Source organism: Ipomoea triloba, chromosome 15, assembly GCF_003576645.1.
Source record: "Ipomoea triloba cultivar NCNSP0323 chromosome 15, ASM357664v1".
NCBI lineage: Eukaryota > Viridiplantae > Streptophyta > Magnoliopsida > Solanales > Convolvulaceae > Ipomoea > Ipomoea triloba.
Genome location: NC_044930.1, coordinates 12,120,953 through 12,140,560, shown reverse-complemented (window position 1 = coordinate 12,140,560; position 19,608 = coordinate 12,120,953). Strand labels below are relative to the sequence as shown.

The 19,608-nt window shown below is 32.8% G+C and overlaps 1 protein-coding gene across 1 annotated transcript; it reads left to right on the top strand.

Annotated features, from left to right (window-relative positions):
- The first annotated feature begins 9,211 nt into the window (after window positions 1-9,211).
- On the top strand, window positions 9,212-19,290 carry LOC116006680 (protein EFR3 homolog A). The gene is made up of 20 exons (XM_031247148.1): window positions 9,212-9,397; window positions 10,412-10,550; window positions 11,027-11,101; window positions 11,235-11,350; window positions 11,852-11,966; window positions 12,573-12,701; window positions 12,887-12,934; window positions 13,241-13,428; window positions 13,527-13,723; window positions 14,101-14,381; window positions 14,458-14,607; window positions 15,261-15,647; window positions 15,767-15,916; window positions 16,280-16,355; window positions 16,442-16,566; window positions 16,726-16,917; window positions 17,020-17,160; window positions 17,318-17,452; window positions 17,840-18,049; window positions 18,900-19,290. Exons 2-20 carry the CDS (start codon window positions 10,416-10,418, stop codon window positions 19,017-19,019), a joined length of 2,970 nt encoding a protein of 989 aa, XP_031103008.1. The 5' UTR covers window positions 9,212-9,397; window positions 10,412-10,415; the 3' UTR covers window positions 19,020-19,290.
- Window positions 19,291-19,608: the final 318 nt, after the last annotated feature.

Sequence of the window (19,608 nt, the reverse complement as noted above, 5' to 3'; positions counted from 1 at the left end):
TTTGTACCTCAACAGTATGAATTCTGTATTTGAAATAAATTAGTAATTGTGTCTTATATTATGAATTTATGTGTCTTGTGTTGTAAAATTCTGTGTTTATGTACACAAATTATGTACCTAAATTATGTACCTAAATCAAATTTGAAAAATAAGTAAATATATAATGTGTATGTGTTCTGTATGTATTGTGATCTTTTGGGTATTGTGTTATGAAATTCTGTATCTTACGAATATGAATTTTGTACCCCATCATTTCTATTCAAGGTCCATAATATTATGTGAAACTTGATCCATGATATAAATTGCCAAAGTTTTGAACCACCTCCTTATGTCTATCTAAACGTATGGATTGAAGTTGGACTGAGTAATACGCAAAGGACCATAGGAATTGAAGCAATAATAATACTAATATTGACTTTTCCCAACTACCCAACAACAACATAAATGTGCCCGGCCTCTTAATCATTTCTCCCCCATGTTTCACTTTATCCTGTAAGCTCTCCATCATTTATTCAATTAATCGCAATCAATCTTCGTATCTTTTTTATTGTTTAGGCTATCATTATCTTCCAAGGATATCTCACCTTCAAAAGTAAGTCTCATATTAACATCATCAAATTTAAAATTATTTCACTATTTTTTTTACATCCTTGCAATACTCTTCCACTTTTAAAAACGATTCCACTCTCACGGCACAATTATAAATTCATATATTTTTCAATAAATAAATACATATCATATCAACCCACGGGTGACAATAAAAATAATAATTTTTTATTGCCACGTTATCTAACGAAGTGATAAATTTATTGGGTTGAGATTAGCCTCATTAGTACAATTAATATGGAGTATACTTTAAACTATTCTAGTACTTATGTTTTTAGTAGTGGATACTTTAAATTATTCTAGTAGTCATGTTTTTAGTAGTGGATACTTTATCATTCTAAAGTGCAATTGAGTCGGAATTATTGAGTTAATTCTAACAATGATTCTCCGACTATGTTGAGTTTCCAAAATTAGTCCCCTACTTTTAATTTGGACAATTTAGGTTCTTTGACTTTCAAATTCTTTCCAATGTTGGTCCTTTCGTCAAATTTTGGTTAAATTGAGGTCAAATGAAGGGGTAAAATTGTCCGTTCACTTGTATACTCGTATTTCTTCTGTCCTATACGCTATATATATGAATATAATATCAGTCGAAGAGACATCGAATGAGATTATATGGCTTCGGTTGATACTTTGACTGAGATTATATTCATATATACAGCGTATAGGCAGGGCCGTTCCAATAAAATTTGGGGCCCTGTGCCATATTTTAATTTGAGCCCTTTTTTCGAGTAATTTTTATATATAAATAGTAATTGTTTAAAAAGTTGTATATATCAAAATATAAATATTGTATAAAAAATACATATAAAATTTTATTTAAAAAGTGACATGCGTCGTGCACAATTAGACGCAATTCTTCAAGAGCTCCTTTTTGTAATGAATTTTTCAAGAGCTCCTTTTTGAGATTGAGTTAGTTGCTCAATTCTTCTTTTCTTTTTACGCTTTTCAGACCCAGATGTATATTTTCTAGAAGACATAATTATAAAATCCTGAGGAAAAAAATTATTTAGAAACTCTATGAATAAATAATTAATCAAGAAACAAATTCTTAAAACAATAAACAAAAATTATGAAAATACGTAATTTTAATTACCTGTTAAGAGAATTGAAGAACTTGAAACTTGAAAGTTTATGTGATCAAGAAGAATTGAAGAACCAGTTGATTTGCGGTCTGCGATCTATGAAATTACCGAATTGTGAATTGGGAATTATCGAAGGGTTGAATTCTATTACAGTATGCCGTATTTAATATTTATAGGGTTGGCAATGTTTTTTGATTAGGAAATATATATATATGTTGGAATTGACAATGTCTTTGCAGCTTTGTTAATTGAAATTTAGATTAGGAAATATATATACATATTGGAATCGGCAATATTATGCTAATTGAGATTTATATTAGGAAATTTATATATGATTAGAAATTGGGGCCCCCAAAAATTGACAACATACAGCTTCATATATTTAGCCTAATTTTTTATAAACCATATATACATATAATTTTTTTTTTTAAATATGGGGCCCCCAAAAATTGGGGGCCCTGTGCGGTCGCACATGTTAGACATGCTCAGATACGGCCCTGCGTATAGGATATGAGATTTACGAGTAATAATACACTAAACATGTGAACAGACAAGTTTACCCCTTCATTTGACCTCAATTTAACCAAAATTTGACGAAATGACCAACATTGGAAAGAATTTGAAAGTCAAGAGACCTAAATTGTCCAAATTAAAAGTCGGGAACTAATTTTGGAAAATCAACATAGTCGGAGGACCATTACTGGAATTAACTCCGGAATTATTTATATCTTTATATTCAGTTTTCGGTATTAATTTTGTCAAGTCTTTAACTATTTTGAGAACTTTTTAAATTGAGTTAATTTCAATTTTTTGTCCTAGATTTATAGGTGGTAGTCAACTTTTAGTCTGAATATCCGCATTTAGTCCTAATATTATTGTGGCATGACCATTTTTCGTCCTTTATCAACAAAATAGTTTTAATGTCGTTAAATACAAAGCCATTACGGTTTTCAATTACGGATTTTTTCAAAAGAAAATAAATATAAAAATATAACGGGGTCAATTCATTTTGTATAAAAATGATCCAAATTCCTTTGTATTTAATAACATTTCAACGATTTTGTTGACGGAAGACCAAAAATGGTTATACGACAATAATAATAGGATCAAATGTGAATGTTGTTATAAAAAAAGATTAAAAGTGGACTGTCACCTATAAATCTAGTACAAAAAATAGAATTAACTCTTTTTAAATTTTTTGGACAAAAATGTAACTTTTTCAAACATAGTCAAACCTGAGAAATGCTAGTTTCATAGTAGTGTCACTACTATAGAAAAATAATACTATGTCGCCTAATTAACGTTGGTTTTTGACAAACCGACGCTATATGTCAATAAAATAAAGCAAAAGTAATATATATTATTTACGACGTTGGTTCTTGGCAAAAACTGATGTCATAAATATTTTTAAAAAAAAATTAAAGACATACGACGTCGGTTATCCCTAGAACCAACGTCGTTTGTTATAAATAATTTTTAAAAAAAAATTAAAGACATATGGCGTCGGTTCTCCCCATAACCGGCGTTGTATGTTCTAAATAATTTTTTTTAAACGTAAAGACATACGACGTCGATTGCAGTATCAGTTCAACACAACTACAGCTCTAAACGGATGAAACGGTCTCTGTTCCGCGCAACTACAGTTCCCTTTCAACACAACTGCAGTATCAGTTCAATACAACTGCAGTATCAGTTCAATACAACTACAGTATCAGCTCAACAAAACTGCAGTATCAGCCATGACCATGGTCCACGGTATAACAACTGCATTTTATAAAATTTAGAGAGATTTGCAGGGATAAGGATAGCCTAAGATTTCAACATTTTTTACTTGGGGATAAGGACAACTAACTTTAATTTCTTTTTAACTAATAGTGTGGTCACCAAATTTATGAGATCCCGGTAATTATAAACTACATCACGAGGAAAAATATTTAGAGGAAAAATAACATTTTTTACATAAAAATAATTGTAAACATCCTTTAAACGCATAAGGTGAAAAATCATATAAATCAAATGGGGCTCTGCAAAATTTTCAATAGCAATTATTTGGTATATCCCTTCACCTCCTTTTTGGTTGGCCAATCGTCATATAAAGTCTAACAAGTAGTACCCACATATCCAATCAAACTTAATATTGATAACAAATGCTTCCACTTACAAACTAATAACATTACTATCACAAATTAATAATTTTTATACAATATCAAATAAATGTAATTTTTACAAGGAATGTTATATGGTTCATTTCTATTCACAAAGACTCACGTGTCAATTCGTTTGCAATTTTTGATTTACAAAAAAAATCTGCAATCGCTATTCAAATGTGTACCATAAGTAAAACTCGCATTATTACTCTAGCTAGTAAATGACGGGTTGTTATGCCGTGGACCCAGGTCCACCTTGCAAGGTGGACCTGGGTCTACATTCACATACACTATACTCTACATTCACACATTATACGATTATATGTTTAGTAACTATACTCTACATTCACATACATTATACTCTACATTCACAATTTGTAAACTCCACATTCACACATTCAAAACTCTATATTCACAGGTCCTATACTCCACATTCACAACTTGAGAACTCCACATTCACACATTACAAGGCTACAAGTTACTAGAACTTGTTAACTCTATTACAGATTCACACATGCATAACTCTACATTCACGATTTCTATATTGTACATTCACAATTTGAAATCTCCGCATTCACACATTTTTGGACAACTCTACATTCACACAATCATAAATCTACATTCACGATTTCTATACTGTACATTCACACTTTGAAACCTCTACATTCACACATTTTTGGACAACTCTATATTCAACAATATGTTTACTAAAAAAAAAAAAAGAAGACAAAAACGACGTAAATGACCACAATAAGGTAAACAAGTCTAGATTGTCTATAATTAACCAACTCAAACAAAGAAGGTCCATAGACAATTCTCACAATGAGACAAATTAAACTTAAAACTTTAATATACTCTATTCTTGTGACAATCAATATTTTTTTTCAATTCATTAATTTATTTATGATTTATAAAAATATAAATTTATAAGAAAATTATAAATAATGTATTAATAGAAGTTATTGAATGTTTGTACGGGTGTATTCAATTTAGAGTTTTAATGACTTTTGTAGACTTTTTAATATGATTTTTTTTTAAAAGTTTATAAATGTTTGTCCTATGACTATTTATAAACTCTTACAAAGTTGATAAAAATTTAAAAGATTCTAGGAAAGTCTACAAAAACTCTACAAAAGTCAATTAAAATCCATCAATTTAAAAGTATTTCTTTAAAAGTATTGATTAAAACTCTATCGGCTCAACTTTTAGATTTACGGAGTAATTAACTAAATTATTTTTCAACATTCTTTATTTGGAAAAGAGTTCAATTTTTTAATTAACCAATAATGTATAATTATCTTTTATTTTATAGGCGGAGCTGAAAAAAAAAGAGTTTAATTATATTTTAAACTATATTCATAAAAAATAAATAATTTTATTTTTAAATAATACTACATTCCATTCATGTTTTTCACTTCATTACATGATAATATTTGAATGGTTCATTTTAGAATTTAGACCAACTTTAGTGATTTTTTTTTTTTTTGTGTGGGACCATAGCCAAGTAGGAAGAATAAACAACAAATAAAACACTCCGTAATTGTCAAACTAGAGAGTTGGCAACCAGCACCAAGTGAGTACATATAAAACACCTACTCACTAAGGCATTCTCCAATAATTAGAATTTTGGTGTAGTTTTTGAGTAGATTTTGTAAATATGATTAAAAAAGAGAAAATGAGGTAAAAGAAAAAAAAAAAGAAAATAACAAAAAATACAAAACAAAAATGACAAAATTTTTTTTTTAAAAATAGTATTACGCACCAGGAAGGCGCGTGCACTACACACGCCAACCTGGGCGCGAATCTGTGCCTCACGCAAGTGAGGTGCAGTGATGCTGTCATAAGGTAGGGCCCACATGCATGGGCTGACAAAACTTGCTTCTTTGTAGGAGAAAAACACCACAAATTTTGCATTCCCACATTTGTTAAAAAATTAATTCTCAAGTTTTTGTTTCTTAAAATTGGTACCAACATTAACTAATAGAGAAGGCCTAAGGCCATCCCTAATAGACAAAATTTTAGCACAAGTATTTATGTTGCCAAATAGGAGAGAGGAGAGAGAGAAAAGTGGAAAAAAAAAAACAAAGCCTAAAATTTAAAAAATAAAAATAAAAAATATACATTTATGCGCCCAGCTGGGCGCGTGACTTGGACGCGCCAAGTTGAACGCCTTTTAGTGTGCCTCATGCGAATTTAATGCTTCTCTCTTTTTTTGGGTGGGACCTACAATTTTGAAAAAACTTGATACCTTGTAGGGATACCTCTTTCATTTTCTCACTTCACTCTCTCTCTTTCATGTGGCATAAATGCCTGCAAAACCCAATGAAAGTTGCACTAATGGTGAAGGCTAAGGGTGTAAACCAATCAAATATTTTAACTTTGATTCGTGTTTTAAATTCGTATAATGTGATTCAAATTTGAATAAATTGAATACGAGTACGAATTCAAATACATATTTTGGTTCATTTTTTTTTGAATACAAATACGAATTAGAGTATGTTCGATTCAACTAGTATTCGAATATATATATATATATATATATATATATATATATATATATATATATATAAAATTTTATATTAAAACTTTAAAAAATTTAGTTAGTCATTTCAAATTTGAATATTCGAGTCAAATCGAATATGTTCAAATAATGTAATCGAATTGAATAACGAATAAAATTTGAAATTCGAATATTTAACGAATACAAATACGAATAGTCTTCAATATTTTTTTTGAGTAACAAAAATAATCTTCAATATAGTTGAATTTGAATTGAATAACAAGATATTTGACTCGATTCGATTCGTTTACACACTTAGTATCCACTAAGTGCCCTACGTGCATTCAAGCGTGCAAAAGTTATATTGTGTTTTGTTTTTTTTGTTTTGTTTTTTTTTTGTTTTTGTTTTTTTTTTTCAATAACAAAAAACACATATTCAACTCAAATAATCTAAACCCTCGTCACAGGAGTTCAAACCTATAACCATTTAGAATAGTAATCGAAATAGTATCATATTACATTGTAGTTGGCGGTAACTTTCTTAATTAAAAAAGCAAAAGCAAAATTTTGAATTTTAAAAACTTTATAAATAGCTAGTAGGAGTATTATGGAAGAATCGATAATTTCAAAAAAACAGTTGCATGTGGAGACAGTTTTAAAAAAGTCTAAAAGACATAAAAAGGTTACTATAACATGCAAATGCAGAAAGCTATAGATCATTATTATTAAAGTTAAGGACAACTATTTTTTGTTGGTCTGGAACTAGGTACAATCCTTCTCATTCCTAAATGCTCCCTTTTAATTAAATCTTTAAAATTTAATGCCTTCGAGAAAAAGCCAAATTTGAATGCGGCGATATGATGATGAAATACGGAGTATAATTTTGTGAAAGAAGGAGAAGAGTAAATTTTACTCTTCAGTTTCTCAATCAATACGATAAAAATTTTCAATTACCAACTTTAATTTAATTTATTTTTCATCGTTAAATTTATAGAAAATGATCAAATAGACTCAAACTTTACTCAAAAAGTCAATTGTGTCATTACATTTTTAAAATTTACAATTAAACTCATAAACATGTTTATCTTCAAAAAGAAAAAAAAAAACTCATAAACATGTTATTTGGAAACATTGATGCACATAAACCTGTTGGTAACATATGATTACAAGAATACAGGTTACCTAGGACTCTGACGACCCTTTCAACATTTTCCGGCCATAATTAAATGCGACCAGACAGTCCGGCCGTGTTTGGAGGAGGCGACCAAATTGGTCGCCTCTTCTGGCAATTTGAGAATGAAGGCAAACCAGTTGGTCGCTTCCTTTAAATGCGACTGATGACCTTATTGTCGGAAAGTGTAGAAAAGGTCGCCGGAACCTTAGGTAACCTGTAATTACAAGTTACCAATTGATTTCAGGGTTTCAATAATGCTTCAAAATAACATGTTTGTATTTAATGTGCTTCAAAATAACAATGTTTATGTGTTTAATTGTAACTAGCGTCTAGCGCCTAGACGACGACCTATAAAAACAAAAAAATTGTGCATGTGTGTGGATGTATGTCATAGGGGTGGCATTTCGGTTCGATTTATCCGAACCGAACCGAATCAAACTGAACCGATCCGATCCGAACCGAACGGTTCGGAATTTTTGTAAATCGAACGATTTAGTAAAAACCGAACCGAACCGAACTTTGTTAGATTTTAATAATAATAACAACAACAACAAACAACAACAACAACAACAACAATAATAATAATAATAATAATAAATGAATAATGATAATACTAATAATAACAACAACGACAACAATACAAAATAATAATAAAGAAGTAAATCTAAGTCCCTTGACGCCTGCTTCGTCGTTTAATTCCTATTCTCACTGGTATCTCTTAATTTTTTTATTTGATTTATTTATAGCTTGTTTTCTACTTTGCGCTTTTGTTGTTTGTTACAATTGTTCTTTATCTCACAATTAGTACTTAGTAGTATGTTTGGACTTTGAATTGCTATTTTTGTTATATAATGTTTAGGTTTTGGATATGGATAATGTGATAGTATGTTCGGAAAATTAGGAAACGCTAAAATTTGGGACTTAAACCGAACCGAATTAAATCTGAACCGAACTCTAATGTTAAACCGAATGGTTTAAAATTTTCAAAACTGAAAAACCTAAACCGAAAGAAACCGAACCGTAGATCGAAATGCCCACCCATAATATGTCATATTATATATATATATATATATATATATATATATATATATATATATATATTATATCTTTTTACTTCTCTTATTTATATAAATAAATAAATTTAAATATATATAAATATAATAAAAAAATTAATAAGGTCGACTCGCTCGAGTTAACTCGGTTAACTCTGTCGAGTTGGGCAAGTTAACTCGACTTCTAACTTGCCCAGTCAGATGAGTTAAGCGCTAGGTGGCCGATTTTTGCAAGAAAATGGAGGTCTTGTTGCCCAAAAAAAAAAGAAAATGAAAATGAAAGTCATTTTTTTAAAGGAAAATAACTTCATTATTACTCATATATATATTTTTTTAAAATCAACTTCATATATTAATAATAGTCAAAGTCCAAAGCAAGAACAATAGAAGGAAAATGAACCATAAAAAAGTCCATACAATTAGACTTGAGCAAAATTTCTTGAGTTAATAAATGAACAATTTTATTCGCAGATCGTTTAACAAAAAATAATGCTCACTTTTTTTTTTTTTTTTAAAATAAAATAATGCTCACTTAGGAAATGGAAGTCTGTGTTTGAAATTTGTGACAGAAAAAGACAAGAGCAACCCTCTCTTTAATGCAAGTATGCAGCGACTGACCTGACAATCACGTGATCTCCTTTCCTCAATGAACTCAAATATTTTTCTTCGCATTTCCTTTCTCAAAATCCACGACCACCCTTTCTCTCTCTTTCCATTCTCAGATTGTTTTTCACTCCTTCCACTGTCGTTTCTTTCTCAAACTTGAACACTTCTTCCGGAGGACTGAGCTGTTTCTGTGGGAGTTTTCGCTCCCCAGATCTATCTCTGCAAGGGTAAATGCCTTTATTTTTTAGTTTAATTTTTGCAGAATGAAGCTCTCTTCTTTGTTTCTCCTTGAATCTCGGAAGTTCCGCAGCTAATTTTATGCATTTGTTGTTACTGTTGATTTCTGCTTCTTCATCTTTCACCTCACCTTTTTTCAGCTGTTCCCTTTTTTCCCCTCTGTGTTTAAGGATGTTTGTTTTGATTTAGTTCTGTTAGATTAGTGGTAGTTTAGAAAGTAAGAATTCAGAGTACCGTGTTTGTTTGAAAATTTTTGAGGTAGGGAGGTGGTAATGTTGATTCCTTATCTCCAATGGGATTTTTTTCCCCCTTAAATTGTCCTAAAAAAAATTGAGTTATTATTTACTAACCCCATCTTATCTCTTGATATGATTAGCGAAAGAGGAAAAGACCCATCTTAAGAGCTAAAAAGAGGGAAAAAAACATCTTAATAACTAACTTAGCTTGGTGAGCTTAGAGAGACATTGATTGTGCACGAATGGAATGTTCATCGCATTCTAATTGCATGTTTAATGATTATTGAGTTGATTTAGAATAATTGGGAGTTTCTGCAGCACCTTATGGTGCTGCTTTGTACTCCAAATTACTAAATAGGGATTAGGCTGCCAATATAGTTGGGTTAAAATAAACCAATGCACTCATTTGATGTAAATTATCCATTTTTTTATTGCCATTTCCTTTTTCAGAAGTATAGTTTTACAACTACCGCCTCATACAAATCTTGAATAAATATTTAGTGTTATAGCGTTCGGCATGTGTGGACTGAGCGTTCATTACCCTTAAACTAGTCAAATGTTTTGTGCTTGGAAATTGATTTTTTTAAATTTGTTTTTTTTTTTTGTGTGTGTTTTGAGTTGCACTTTAGTTTCTCCGTTGAGTTTTAAGTAATTCCTTAAATGTATTCACAACATTCAAAATTTTGCACACTAGTATAGCAGTTTTGGGTTCTTGAATTATACATCTGATAATGCTCACAATTTTTGCTTGGCTACTGGAATATGAAGGAAAATGGGGTTACTTTCACGTAAGTTATTCCCTGCATGTGAGAGCATGTGCATATGCTGCCCAGCTTTGAGGTCCCGATCTCGACAACCTGTTAAGCGATACAAGAAGTTGCTGGCTGACATTTTCCCCAAATCCCCAGTGAGTGTATACTATGTTGATTTTCTTGAGCACAGTTGATTTGTTATGTGTTAATGCCTTGGGTTTGATTCTCTAAATTATTTGCTAAACATTAATTGGATGCATTGAGCTAATGTTTTTGTTTAACATAGCCTACTAGCCTATATTTGTTGATGGCTCATTTGAGTATAACTAGGTTACGAGTTTGGAAATTATAGTTTATGTAATCACCTGACACTGAGCAATATTGAAATTAGCTCCTCACACTCCCCCCTACACAACAATCTAATGGAAATTTAACAACTGATATTGGTTACTCTATAAATAAAACTGAAGTAGTTGTATAAAAAGAAGTTGAAGTGTCATAAAGGATAAAGATAGATTGCTTTTTTCTCTTTAATGTTGTTGATTCCCTCAAAATCTCAGTTGCTTCAATGATCTGTTTGTATATGCATAGCTGATAGTATATTCAATTTAATATTTTTAACTGAATGCAGGATGGCTCTGCAAATGGAAGGAAAATTATGAAATTATGTGAATATGCTGCGAAAAACCCCTTCCGTATCCCAAAGGTACTAGCTTTATCATAGCTGGGTCCATGGACTTGTCTCTATTTAAGGAAATTTAGAAGTTGATGGTTACTTGTAATTATGCACTATCTGTGTCTTTTTTGTTCATATTGTTAGTTTCTGGAACATTTATCAGATTGCGAAGTGTCTTGAAGAGAGATGCTACAAAGAGCTACGTAGTGGACACACCAAATTGGTCAATGTTATTGCAGAGGTTTACAATGAGTTGCTTTGCATGTGTAAGGAGCAAATGTAAGTTATAGGACTTCTATCAACTTTTCCTTTTATTTGGATATATATATATATATATATATATATATATATATATATATGGGGTCAAAGTTAGGAATTTATTATTGAGGGTGATTTTCAGTATCTCCTATAAATCAGCTACTATTAAACATTTCAGTTACCATTTTTTAAGGGAAGAATTAAGCTAATTAGTTCTTTCCTAGTAGGTTTTATATATACTGCTTTAATCACACCATCATTGTATGCAAGAATTTCTGATTTTCTTCACTTCTCTTTCTGCCTTTTCCAAGTTAAAACACTCCATTGGAATCACTTGAGCCCCATATTCTTAGAAATGTATTCCCAGTAGTTGGTGTAATGCTTTATACTTAAGTTACTTATGATTCTGGAACATTATCATATACCTGGTTTTCTAATAGCCTTGTATAATAAAGTAAAATAAGAAACATATTGAGTAGATATTCTCTTCCTACAAATAAAATATTTGAATGTCAATTTCAGGGCATGTTTTGCTGTTAATCTGTTGAATGTTGTTGTTGAAATGCTGGATTGTGCAAAGACTGATGCTGTCAAGACTATTGGTTGTCTGACCTTTACTAAGTTTATCTACAGTCAGGTGATTTGTGTGCATGCACTCCATCTTAAAATTGCTTGAGCATTGTGTTAAACTGTTAATCAGGACAGATAAATTTTAAATGGAAAGTTACTGTGTGGAAAAATTATCTGTATATCATAATGTTCAAAACATGATGCACTTCATCTTTAAGATTGATATGTTTCTATGTGGAATATAAGAAACTGTTTGCATGTTAGAATTCACCATGGAACATGTGCTGGTCCAGATATTGTGCTCAAATTTCATTTCATCAATTTGATACAGTATGATTTATGGGGAAATGAGTAAAATCACAGTAAGTCATATTATGGCTATCAACTTAAAAATCTGCTTTTGTTCTAAATCTTATTGTCACAATTCCACTGGTGTCAGAGACCTAATAGTTTAATGCATATTGCTAGAAACCAAGATGAGATGTTTGTGTCCAATTAGTTTGATCACTTTGCAGCAAATAATGGCATTTGTTTCAAATAGTGGAAGTGTTTTGTGATATTGATCAGCCAAACACGAACATATTTGTGGAATGTTGTTCTTTCTCTTCTTCCCTGTCACATTGTGTAGAATTACTTATTTTTGACTGACTATTTTTATGTGAATGATGAATAGGTTGATGGAACATACACATACAATATAGAAAACTTGGTCCAGAAAGTATGTTCACTAGCTCGGGAGACTGGTGAAGAAGATCAAAAGCGCTGCTTGAGGGCATCAAGTTTGCGGTGCCTTTCAGCCATGGTTGTGGTGTTCTACTTCTGAGTTTACATTTCTTACATGCTGATTTAGTCCTCCTATTTGTTTCCTTATCCATTATATTTAATTGGCTCCCAGTCTCATGTGAATCCTCTCTCTCTTTTTATTTTTTTTTATTTTTTTATTCAATTAAACAATTAACTGACAGAATCCATGATTTCACCTTGCAGGTATGGTTCATGGCTGAGTTCTCTCATATTTTTGCTGATTTTGATGAGGTTAGGGTACTCTCTGATGTTGTGTATGCATGTGTGTATATGTCAATTCATTAACAACAATAACAAGTATAGTTAACTTTATTTGATCAGACATAATATTGATTCTTGATTGGCCATAAAATTTTTCAGAATTTCCCTCAATGATCTAAAGTGATATGAATACTTCTTTTCTCACCCCCCCCCCTCCCCATACCCCCTTTTTATATAGCTAGTCCAGAATGTGTAATCAATAATTTTAGCTAAAGATTTTGCTATTCAAGTTTATGAAGACTTTTTGCATTGAAAATTTTCTATGAACTATTGCAGATTGTACATGTTACTTTAGATAACTATGAGCCAGATGCCCATAATGAAGATGATGAAAGAGGGGAAGCTCACCATAATTGGGTGGATGAAGTTATTAGATCTGAAGGAAGAGATGTTGGGAATGAAAATAGACCTGGCTATCTCATTAGAAAGCGGCCAGAGAAGAAGGATATCTCTCTATTAACTAGGTTGGTCTCTCTTTAAAGGGAATTAGCATTTATATCCAATTTAAAAATATTCTCATCTTTTTACGAAATTAATTTTCTTTCATATGTTTTGACTACAGAGAAGAGATTGAGATGCCAAAAATATGGGCTCATATATGTATTCAGAGGATGGCTGATCTGGCAAAGGAGAGTACAACAATGCGCCGAGTTTTAGATCCTATGTTCATCCACTTTGATAACAACAAACACTGGGTTCCCCGGCATGGATTGGCATTTGTGGTTCTGTCTGATATGTCATACTTTGTGGAAAGTTCAGGTAACTTGCACCTAAAGTATAAATATCCATATTTCTCATCATATTTCCCAATGCACCAGGCTGGATCATTCATCATGGAATTATTTTGGCTTCTAATGTGCCAAATTATATATTACTGTTACAATTGCATTATGAGATTAAGGTTTCCACTTGAGTCGTGCGGATTAGCTAGTTGATTTTGGGAGTTCCTTTCATGCATTAGTGCAAGGTCAGCTATTGGTTGTGTATTTAGTTCACTGTAAATTGTCATTCACCAACTCTAAGTAGGTCTCAAAGCAATGATATTTTGGACAAACTATACTATAAAAGATCAACTTGGTCAATGAAGTGAGGTCTTATGATGAAAGGATATGTAAATGCTTGTTTTCTGATTTCAGGGAATCACCAGTTGATTCTAACAGGTGTGGTTAGACATTTAGACCACAAAAATGTGGCATGCGATTCTCAAATTAAGTCATTTGTCATCCAAACTGCCACTGCGTTGGCTCGTCAAATTCGATTGGGAGGTGGATTTTCAGATATTGGTTTTGTCAGTGACTTGTGCCGACACTTGCGTAAAAGCCTTCAAGCAACAGTTGATTTGGCTGGGGAGGAGATAAACTTAAATCTTACACTTCAAACCTCCATCCAAGAATGCTTACTTGAAACTGTCAAAGGGGTAACTACTTTCACATTAATAAATTCTTTTCATTGGGAATTTATCTTATTATTAATGCTTGTATTTTTTATGATAGATTTTTGATGCACGGCCATTGTTTGATATGATGGCAATGACATTGGAGAAGCTTCCATCTCATAAAGTAGTTGCCAGAGCAACAATGGGGTCCTTGATCATTCTTGCACACACAATCTCAATAGCATCCTTGTCTTCAAATTCTCAGCAGGTAAGACCATAAGAAGCTACTAATTTTTTTTTTTTACTTGTTGGGATCTCTTAAAAAGATGGCTTCTACCCATACCTGCACTGCATATTTTACTACTCAATGCTTTTGGCTGTATTTGAGTAGCTCTTACCCAACTTAGGCTGTTTATTTGTCTGGATAACCTATCATTATGCTATGAAGTGAAATCTTGTTAGAGTATCTAATTGAGTATAGGTTTTCTATTGTTGAATTTCACTGTCATGTTATAATTCCTTTATGACTTGTACTTTAGTGATTAACAATATTTATAGTAAATGTCTTAAGAGCTTGATATCTACTCTATTGTTTTCCAGGACAACTGTCATGTGCCTGAATATTATATCCCACTATGCTTTGAAGTGAAAATCATATTTGATAATTGTTGCTTAAGAGTGGGAAAATTCTAATTTAAAAAATGATTTATTGAACATTGAATGTGATATCAGTGCAGTGTTATGGTTTCATTAGGAATTGAAAGCAAGATGTGTACAAGAATATTGGTGATGAATGGCTGAATGCAATGAAATCAAATACACATTTGTGAACTTAATCTGAGTCATACTTCTTTCTGTTTACTTGATAAACCAAATAATTTTTTGACTTTTTATTTTTTCTTGTGATTTGTCTTAAAATAGGTGTTCCCAGATGGGCTTTTTATTCAGCTTCTAAGAGTGATGCTTCACCCCGATGTTGAAATACGTATTGGAGGGCACCATATCTTTTCTGTTTTACTTGTAACATCTTCCAACTATATGAGACATGAGGCTCCTAGTCATACAAGGCGATGGAATTCGAGTGGCGCTTCTACATTTTCCTCAATTACAGCTCTACTAGACAAGCTACGTAGAGAAAAAGATGCCACTAAGTTGACGGATGACTATAGCATTCAAGATGGTTTTAAAGAGAAGGACAACATTGAGGAGGAAAGGAAGCAGGGGCGGGCCCAAAGGAATTCCCCAAATTTTCACAAACTGAATTCTATCATTGACCGGACAGTTGCATCGGCTAGCTTAACTGATACAGTAAGTATGGTTATTCTGCTATCATTGAATCCTCTGTTCATTTGCATACGATATTAGTTGCATGTCCTTGCCTTTCTAGAAAGACATTTATGTGGTTTTATTTGCACCCGTTGGTACAGGATCCATCGACTTTGAAGCTCAATGAGGATCAAATTACCCAGTTGCTATCTGCCTTCTGGTTTCAAGCTAACATGTCAGATAACTTGCCTGCAAATGTTGAAGCTATAACCCAATCTTTCTGCCTCACACTCATTTCCCTGCGGCTTAGGGTAAGGATTTAGATACTTGATTTTAATAGATTGGCTGTTTGGGTTTTTTTTTTTTTTTTAAAAAAAAAAAATAAATTTAGATCTTGTTATTTGTGAGGCCAAATCATCTTGGAAATGAATAAGAGAAATGTGTGGTGCTTCACTTAATGCTTCTTTCAATCATTTCTTGGATGGTGGTGGTATAGGAGAGTGGACAAAGCCAAGAAATTTCAAACCATTTAAAAATCCATAGAGAGAGAATCAACACCTAGATGACAACTATAAACAGTTATTGTATGTTTGGTCTTTTTCCCATGGAGCATTCACTATGTATGCAGTGCACAATTATTGATATTATCTCATGATTTCCCGATCTTGTTGCAGAATACGGAAAATAATCTTGTGGTCCGCTTTTTCCAGCTTCCCTTATCACTACTGAAGATTGCATTAGAGCCTAATGGTATGAGAGTCTGATGTTACTAGTGAACCAATATTTTGATGTAGTAAATGGTCATGTGCAATAAATATGGTCCTGCCTTTTTGCAGAGTCCATGCCTCCAGCATACCAGAGATTGCTTCTTGTATCATCAACTGCAATGTTGTCATTTGCGGCAAAAATGTGTCAAGTTTCTGACTTGAATAGTTTACTTAAACCATTAAGGGAGTGCAATGTGAGTGTTTGTTTCTGGTTGCCTTCATTATCTGATCTTGTCAATTTCGTTTTAATTTTCTTAAAGCCATCTATACCCGTTTGTTTACTTTGTCACTCTTACTTTATTCTTCACCTTTCAGTTCTGTCACTAATTTCATTTGTATTACGTTCATATTAGCTTGATCCCTTTTTGGGTGTTGGTGATGACTATCAAGTATACATGAAGCCCCGTGCAGACTTGAGAGAATATGGTTCTACTTCTGATAATCAAACAGCTGCCAAGTTCCTCTCTGAATTACGAAACAAATCCATACAATCCCTGGAAACTATACAGAGTACTTTAGTTGAAAGCTTGTCTAGAATTACTCAGGTACATTTTTAGTTGATAAACCCCCCGCCCCACCCCCTCCCAAAATAAGGATTAGCAACTGATTTTTTTTTTTAAAAAAAAAAAAATATATTCGCACCCTAGCTTGAGACAGATGATCTAGTTAAGCAGATGTCAGAGGGCTTCACTCCTGATGATACTTTCTTGTTCGGACTACAATCAATGGTTGACATGGATCATATCCAGGTTCTCGTACACTCCAGGGAGTCTCCTTCGTATGATGGGGTATGTTTTTGAATAATCTTTAGCCAACTCAGTTGAGGCTTCTGGTAATGTTCTCAATGTGTTTCTTAACCTTTTTGTGGGTAATTAAGTCGATCAAGAATGCTTGAAGAAAGTGAAAATACTGTTTTAGTGAGTTTCCTTGCTACTCTTGCTGCAGGATTTCCTTACAAACTCATCTGCAGAGGATGATAAAATTAGTGAATCCTCAGTTACTGACATGACCCGTTTCATGCCAACATCTCCATCACCTTCCTCGTCGCGTATTGTCAATATCGGACAGCTTCTGGAATCAGTGAGCTCTCGTACTTTTTTCTGTTGTGCGTCAAAGTCAGCATATACTTCTGTGTCAATTTTTTCCAGACATGATACGCTGTATTTTTTGTTATAATAAGATTGAATCCAATACACATGGCCACCAATACCATGGGTAGGCAACCGGTTGAACATAAAGTGGACCAAACCGGGCTTTGATGCCATGTTATAATCTAAGATTGGGCCAAGGTCACTTAACTGCCAAACCACACTAAAAGATTGAATCTAATCAAGTAGCTAGTCTAACCCTGACCTTATAAACCCATATTTTCTCTCTTATTTTTATTTGAATATGATAGAATGGAGTATATATGCATTTAATTAATCCTGGATCCACAATCAGCCCTTATGATTCTGCTGTTTTCAGGCTCTTGAGGTAGCTGGTCAAGTAGCTGGAACGTTTGTCTCCACTTCACCGCTTCCCTATGGTGCCATGGCTAGCCAGTGCGAAACTCTAGGCACAGACACCAGAAAGAAGCTTTCCAATTGGTTGGCTCACGAAAACCATTATACTAAAGCTGCTGCTGATGTATTGCTTCCAGCCATTCCTGGAAATGGACTGTCGACTGCCAAAAAGGTAAACTCACCCATTGTCTAACCAAAGGTTGATTTCATGTTCTTTCTTGATCATCCGCATAACATTAATAACATTAGCACCCTGTGTATTTCAGGGAAACGTGATTCCAAACATATTTCATAAATCTGGATTTAATTTCTCTTTTGGTCCCTCTGATTAAAGTAGTAAATTCCAGATCGAGTCCATGTTTTCAAAATCATTCCATATTTAATCTGATATTATATTCTCTCGCATGCAAATGGGGTCGTTTGGTTCACGGAATCTCCGATTACCCTAGGTAATAGGATTACCTCGAGGAAGGTTATGTGAGATTAAGGGAGCATAAGATTACCTGATGTGTTTGGTTAAAGTTGTAGGAATGTAATATTAACTTGTTTGGTTGGTGGTTATATTACTACATCAATTACATAAATGCCCACATAGAAAATGAAAGGTGTAAAAAAGGTTCACTTTTAAAAATGTTTTGGTAAATTTGTAAGTGCATCTAGTAACTATAATAAAAAAAAAAATTATAACATGTATAATCCACTGAAAAGTGGATTTTCTAGTTTTCGATGGATCCAATTCCACCAGAAGGTAATATAGCATTACCAGACTCACATTACCTAGGTAATCCAAGATTACGTGAACCAATCGCTCACTTAGGGTATATGTGGAGGACCAGTTTTGAAGGTAGAAAAACATTGAAAGTTAAGTTGAAGACTCCACTCGGATTGCTACTGTATCTGAGAAACCAGACATTATAATTAGGTTCTATAAATTTCTTGGCACGTTCCCTAGAATGGATTTGACAGCCTTTGCTATTAACATGATAATTCTTGCGGCATTTACAAAAACAACTTTTGTGCAGACCATCGATGAAGACTCAACCGTCCAGCAGGGTGCAATGGTGGCGAGAGAGCCATGGCTAGCTATTAGGCTACCTCCGGCCAGTCCCTTCGATAACTTCCTCAGAGCAGCTCGATGTTAAGAGCAGGTTGTGAATAGCAGACTAGGAGTTTGAGGTCAGGCACGTTTGCTTTATGAATTGTATGTTTGTTTTTACTACTTAAGTGGGTTAGCTTTGGCTTATTTTCTGCACCGAACTTGTGAAAACCTAGTACTAGCTTTCATGATTGTGGAGTAATTAGGAAAAAACGGATGGTTTATCATCATCAATCTATCATTAAATCACTGGAAATTAGGAATGGTGTATGTGTTTTGAGTAAAGAAAGTAGTGAGTAGAGAGAACTTCCATTGCATATTTATATCACATCTAATTATCACTAACAACTTACCCATGCGTGCCAACTATTATGTAGTGTTATGACACTTCTGTTATTATTCTAAATGGGTGGTCATAGGATCAAACTCCCGTGGTGGAAAATAAAAAAGATGAAATAAAAAAAAATACCAAATTTGAAAAAAAAAAAAAAACCTTACCACCTAACGACCATGCCTTAATGCCCATTGTTGATGCATAAATGTAACCTTACATTGACACAAATGTTTTTGATTGGAATAGCACTACCATCGAAAACTGTGTTAGTAATGTTTTTCTAATAGGTAACTTTTGTCAA